The sequence below is a fragment of the Rattus norvegicus genome, chromosome 17 (assembly GCF_036323735.1).
Source record: "Rattus norvegicus strain BN/NHsdMcwi chromosome 17, GRCr8, whole genome shotgun sequence".
Classification (NCBI taxonomy): Eukaryota; Metazoa; Chordata; class Mammalia; order Rodentia; family Muridae; genus Rattus; species Rattus norvegicus.
In genome coordinates this window covers 82,201,501-82,207,500 of record NC_086035.1, presented here as the reverse complement: position 1 = coordinate 82,207,500, position 6,000 = coordinate 82,201,501, and the positions used below count along the sequence as shown (strand labels likewise).

At 39.3% G+C, this 6,000-nt stretch overlaps 1 protein-coding gene across 2 annotated transcripts in view; it reads right to left on the bottom strand.

Annotated features, from left to right (window-relative positions):
- Positions 1 to 6,000, bottom strand: part of Mrc1 (mannose receptor, C type 1) — an 81,687-nt gene that overhangs the window by 31,911 nt on the left and 43,776 nt on the right. For both annotated transcript variants that reach the window (NM_001106123.2, XM_063276254.1), the window contains 2 exons: positions 4,483 to 4,631; positions 1,934 to 2,133 (listed from right to left, as the gene is read on the bottom strand). In NM_001106123.2, the coding sequence (NP_001099593.2) occupies positions 1,934 to 2,133; positions 4,483 to 4,631 (349 nt within the window). The remainder of the gene's footprint in view (positions 1 to 1,933; positions 2,134 to 4,482; positions 4,632 to 6,000) is intronic.

Here is a 6,000-nt window from a genome sequence, read left to right as displayed (position 1 = left end):
TACTATTATTGTTATTATTAGCTTTCAATTTGTCATTTTTCAATAAGTCTTCTTCAGAAACTGTGTTTCTGCTTTGCTAAATCTGACAAACATCTTCATCTTTAACCTTAGTGGCACTAAGGTTGACAATGAAATCAAGAGTTATTCTCTGAGGTCGATTTTTGGTGACTGTTTTTGGGCCAAGAAAGATACCATTTCTCTAACATATATACATACATATATGCAATATATACATTGCACCAGTAACACTAAGCAAGGAGAACCAGAGCTCGCTGGAGCCAACATTTTTTTTAAGTTTTCCTCCAATATTCTTCATGAGTCATGGCTTCCACCCTCATAGGCTTGCAGAAAAAGAATTAGCTTCCAATGGGTTGTGGCTGCCTAGGTGGTTAACAATACCTTGACCCGCACTCGGTTTGAGCTCTACAAGTAAATATGTCTTAAGCAAATTTTCCTAACATCAGCTCTCTCAATACGACCTCAGCTTCCTGTATCCTGATATTGGATTTGCTTCCTTAACTTACCTACCCACTGAATGTAATTAATTCCCACATCTTAGAATTTATAAGAATAGTTTTTATGTGTGTAACAAACTACTTCAAATACTTCTGAAACTGCATAATTTATACTGAGGCATAATCGGATCTGTTGAACATCTGGATTTTCATTCTGGAATTCCTAGTTCACAGCATAGCTACAGACAATTCTACTGGGATCAATCACTGCAGCCTATTACCTTCAGATATTTGTACCATGATAGGTCTGGTATTTGAATGATGATGCATAATTTTCAGAATCTATTTTAAAAATCCTCTCTTGCCTTGCCCCATATTTCCCCTTTCATAGGAATTATATGTTTAGCTCTTAATAGTCAAACTCAGTCAAGCAACTCATGGGTCTCTACTTCTACAAATAGGAGTTCCAGCTCAACCAGACATCCCTTCTCTAGTCAGAGCCTAGACAACTTTATTTTCTCACGTATTTTTTCATTATTTAACACTGGGGATAGACCCCATGTTTTTCACTTGCTAAGCAAGGATTCTACCTTGAGCTACATCCCTAGGCTCTGATTGAATTCTTCAAGTGTTTTATCAAATGGTCTTCTGAAGCATGTCAGGATCATGTGTCTTTGAAAGGGCAAAAGAGGTCCCGAGCATATAACCACTAGATACATTATCATTAGGCACAAGATACATTTCTGTGTTAGTGTAAATCTAAATTTTTCTGTGAAGTTTAGGGCAACATAGAGGGGGAGGAGGGGAAATCAAATCCTTATTTCATTGGAGTTGTGATATTTTGTTTGACTGATTCTGGTTTTGTTCTTGTGTTTGACTGGTTGATTATTTTGGTGATCGCATAAGGAGAAAACAGAAGGTTCAATCTGAGAATATGTAAAAATAATAACAAAACACTGAATCCCCAATTAAAGGAATTGAGGGCCTGTGCACTTACAATATTTCCATTGTCCATCCTTACAGTCATTAGGTCTTAAGTTGGAGAAACAGAACATGAACTATGTAATGCTGACACAACACGAGTGTAGACCAGCTTTTCAATTAAGCTAGCTAAAGCTCAGGCTTGAAGGCAAGGGCAAAATGAAATGCCAGAGGTCAGAGTAGGAAAGAACAACTGTGTTCTTAATGAGCATTACAAGCTCAATACAGGGCTAGAAAGTCACGGAGGAAAAACAAAGAGGGAATGATTACAGCAAAGCAAAAGAGGCAAGAGGTCGGAAAGTCCTATCTGGGCTGTTGCCTGTGTTTGTGGGTCTCAGTTAATGAATCATTTATCTCTATTCGCGGCACTCACCGTCAATAAAATCAGATTAAATTTTCTACAGGTGGAACTGGAGCTGGACGCTGCATCTTCTGGAGTTTGGTTTTTAGTTCTTGGGTATTTCAGATGCTTTATTAGTTCGACAAGTGATCCTTACCTTGAAACACATGCTGGTTTTACTGGTGGTACCCCAGTCTTCTGGACATTTGGGTTCAGGAGTTGTTGTGGGCTCTGGTGGACGAGTTACTCCTTCTGCCCAGTGTTTGCACACAAATTTTGCCTTTTCTTCACAACTCAAAACATCCCATAAACCACCTGCCACTCCAGTTTTCATAGCAACGCATCCTGCCTTTCGTCCTGCCGTTAAACAGAAAGTGGAATTCAGTCAATGGGTTGCTGGCTGAAGATCCGCCATTGCTCACAAAAGGCAACCAACGTGGCAAGATACTGTGGCTCATTCCCTGCACGTAAAAATGAAATGTGGCATTTGGAAGGTGGGTTACCATATTTTGCCTTTTATTTGTGTGGTCTATATTCCCAACATGCTCATAAGAATAGGAAGTTTTGATAACATCTTATATTTTCCACATCAGGCAGAGTGGTCCACATTTAGACATTTAATGATAAAATATTTCTACTATAATGGCAAAGATAACAGTATAATGGATTTTCCTTCCTGTCCTTCTGCTGGACTTCCTCCCTTTCCTTTTTAATTCTTTGAGATTCCCCCCTCCCCACCATGATCCACTTCAGACTCCAGGATTCGAGCACTTGATAAGATTTCCAAACAAGACACATCTCAATTGGATGATCTGGGAAAGTGAGTCAAGCTCTCTTGCTTCCTTGTCTTAAAATGCAAACCACAGGCTCTACTATGCAGAACTGAGAGGTAGGTAATGAAAAGGTCTGTGAAAGTCAAACAATGACCCAAGTAGGATTAAAAGGTTGTAATTCTGTTTGGTGGCCATTGTAGTAAGAAGTCTCAGAGATGTTAAAAACATCAAGATTCTTGCCACTAAGAGGAGCTAATAATATTATCAATAGTTTTCAAAGGATCTTAAATGCATAAAAGTTTATTATCATAGTGCTGAGGAGACATATCCTTTCTAGAATGTTTTCTCTAAACCCTCCGATTTCCTGAGACTTTTTTCAGATTCCTAGAGTCATCTCCCTTCCGAAATTCACAGGCATGCACTGAAACCGACTATTACTACAAAGGATGGCAGCTAAGGCTGCTGTGACACACTGACCCACTGGTTACAAGAGTCATTCACTTTTCTTGATACTTAGGTCAGGCCCCCAAATGCCTTGCCTGTTCTTGAAGCTGCATGTTTGGGCACTCAGCCAGCATTTCTTGAACAGAAAACATCATCTTTCCATCAAGTAGATACAGGCTAGTGGGGTCTGATGGCAAGGCTGTGGTCAGCACATGGGAAGTGGGGTGGGGCTGAAGTAGAAGGATCTTGAGTTTAAGACCAGCCTACATAGTAAGCGCCATAGAAAGTTCTACCAGCTACATTGCAAGTTCAAGTCTAAGCCTGGACTATACAACAAGAGGCTTTGTCTCCAAGATTCTCAATGGTTACAGCTGAATTACAGTTCTAGTTTAGTGAATTTTTATTCAGAATCCTCCTGGTGAGTAAGTAACTGAGGCAAAGTAAAGCTACCCAGTAAGAGCTGTGACTTTCACCAAAATCGAAGCAAACAAAACAAGAATGTGTTCATTTACATGACCTGGAATCTTACAGTTCCTATAATGTTTAATGATTTAGTCATCACACAGCAGTTGCACAAACAATAATCTGACTGGTGACATCAGTTCCTCACTCAAAGCTGCTTATACAAATTCAAATAGCAGATGGAGATTAGGTTATATTGGGCCAAGGAGCAAACCCTTGCACTTAAGTAGTTATTCTGCTTTTAGCTTGTGATCCTGGCACACTGACTTGTTTTTTGTCAAGGGGGTTGAACTGTCTGAGAAATGGCATAGTCAGTAATATTTGCCAATAACATCAGAGTATTAAGATGATATAGGAGACTCAGGGTCTGCTAGAGAGGCCACTTTGGGTCTCCAATTAAAGAAAGCAAGTCAAAATACCGGGGCAGTCAGTTGGTCCAAAACCAGATACCTCAGACTAGCTTATTACCTTGATTAGTATAAATCTAGGCTTGGGTATCACTAGTCCTGTAAATTGATTTCCACATCTTTTAAATGAAGATACTTAAACACCCTTTATAATTCTTTGAGAGATAAAATAAAATCTGATATTTATAAAGGGTTAATGATAAAGATACATGGAAGACATTGGAATATTGATTCCCCATGAGCACTCCCTTTGGTCCCACTATTCAAGGACATTTATATTCATGTTCAGCCCCACTGTAACAGCTTTACATCTACTACCTATAGAGTCGAGTTTTAGGGCATTAAACAAACACTCCTGACACTCGAGAGCACTTGACATCTCCCATCTCTTTGACTACACCAGAACTAAATCACTTAACAATTTTCTCTTCCTCCTTGCTCCAGAATGCTGCAAGCTCATGGGAGTGCATGGTGGAAGAGAAATGTAAAGATTACTAGAACACCGTTGACTTGCATGCTGCATTAGAGAGGTGCACGCTCAGCTGGCAGGAGTGAGCAAATGCCCTGAGCACGGCACCCCCATACCTGGCAGGTCTACCCTGAGCTCGGCACCCCCATACCTGGCATGTCAGCGTTCCAGTGTGTAAACTGCACCTGCTCGTCCACAGTCCACCGAAACGTCCCTTTGTTTTGAACATCTGAGAGTCCTGTCCAAAAATATTTTTCAGGCCTCAATCCAACCAAACTAGTCAGGAATGCTTGTTCATATCTTTAAAAGAATTAAATTCAACTAAACTTTAGAAACATTTATGCACATCGCTTAAATGATCAACATGAAAAGTATTTCAATTGTATATCTGAGTTACGATTTAGTCGATAAATTCAGACATTGCTTTACTACTCTGCAGCTATTTCCCCTGGATTCTAACACTCTTTCTGAAAGACAAAACATATCTCATAGATCCAGGAAGCTAAGGAAACTTAGAAAGCTCAGGAAGTTTATGAAAGGTACAGGACTCGCAGGGCCTCTCCCTGGGATTACAGAAGTAATAAATAATTGCTAGGGAGACGAGATCCTTCTTTGGAGCTCCTGCAAGTTGGTTGGGGAGTGTCAGGGATGCAGCCTTCATGAATCATTCCCCACACTGAGGTGAGCTTTCCAGGGAGAGAGCTGCCAATAAATCACTCATATCCATATATGTAACCTTTACTCACACGCCCCCTTAAAGTAATCCTGTAAACTCCCTGATTCACCAAGCTGGACCTGGGCAGAATCATTTCCTTTATGATCGTGCATGAATAAACACTTCATAACTCCCCACAAGGAATTCCCCCACAGGAATCTTAACTTTATATCACTTACATTATAATATTCTTCACTAGGGAGACATAAGTTTATGAAGTTAAACTACCATTCAGCTGAGTGGATCGATCAACTCAGACATTGTTCTCTTGTTCTCATTTTGGCCTCTCTGGCCATCACAAAATTTAAAAGAACTTTGAAAATATGAAGGATAAAACTATAGCAGTTGGAAAAAATTATTTGAAATGACCAGTCCACTTTTCACACAGGCCAAGTGTCCTGCTCAATTCTTTGATGGCAGAGGTAGAGAGATGATAGGGTTATCAAGGAAAATCACAAATCAAGACCATCAAATTTCTTTCCCCTTCACATTGATAGGCAAAGCAATAAAAATCTGTCTTAGCTTAAAAAAAAACCTTGAAACAATGCAGACAACTTGGGCAGAAACATCTCACAAAAGAGCAAAAGAGGCACTCCATTTTCAGGAACATGGAGAGCCAGGGAGAACAAAGAGAACTGTGGACCCTGCTAAAAAATGACATGTTTTATTTAACCACAGTCCAAATAATTCCAGATACCTAAAACCAGCAAACAAAATGCTATAAGGACAATTTAGTTTTTAAAACATGAAAAGCAATTTTAATGACAATTAGTAGAATTGATTGCTAAATATAAATAGCTCAAAGAACACATGGAGAATAAGTCTTTTCTTGTACAAGATTCTTTAACCAATCAATCACAGTTCAGTCCAAAATGTTATTCCCCTGGTACTTAAACAATTCACCTTCTCTGTCTTACAAAAATACGTATCTATGTTCTTATAGTCAGATGTTTA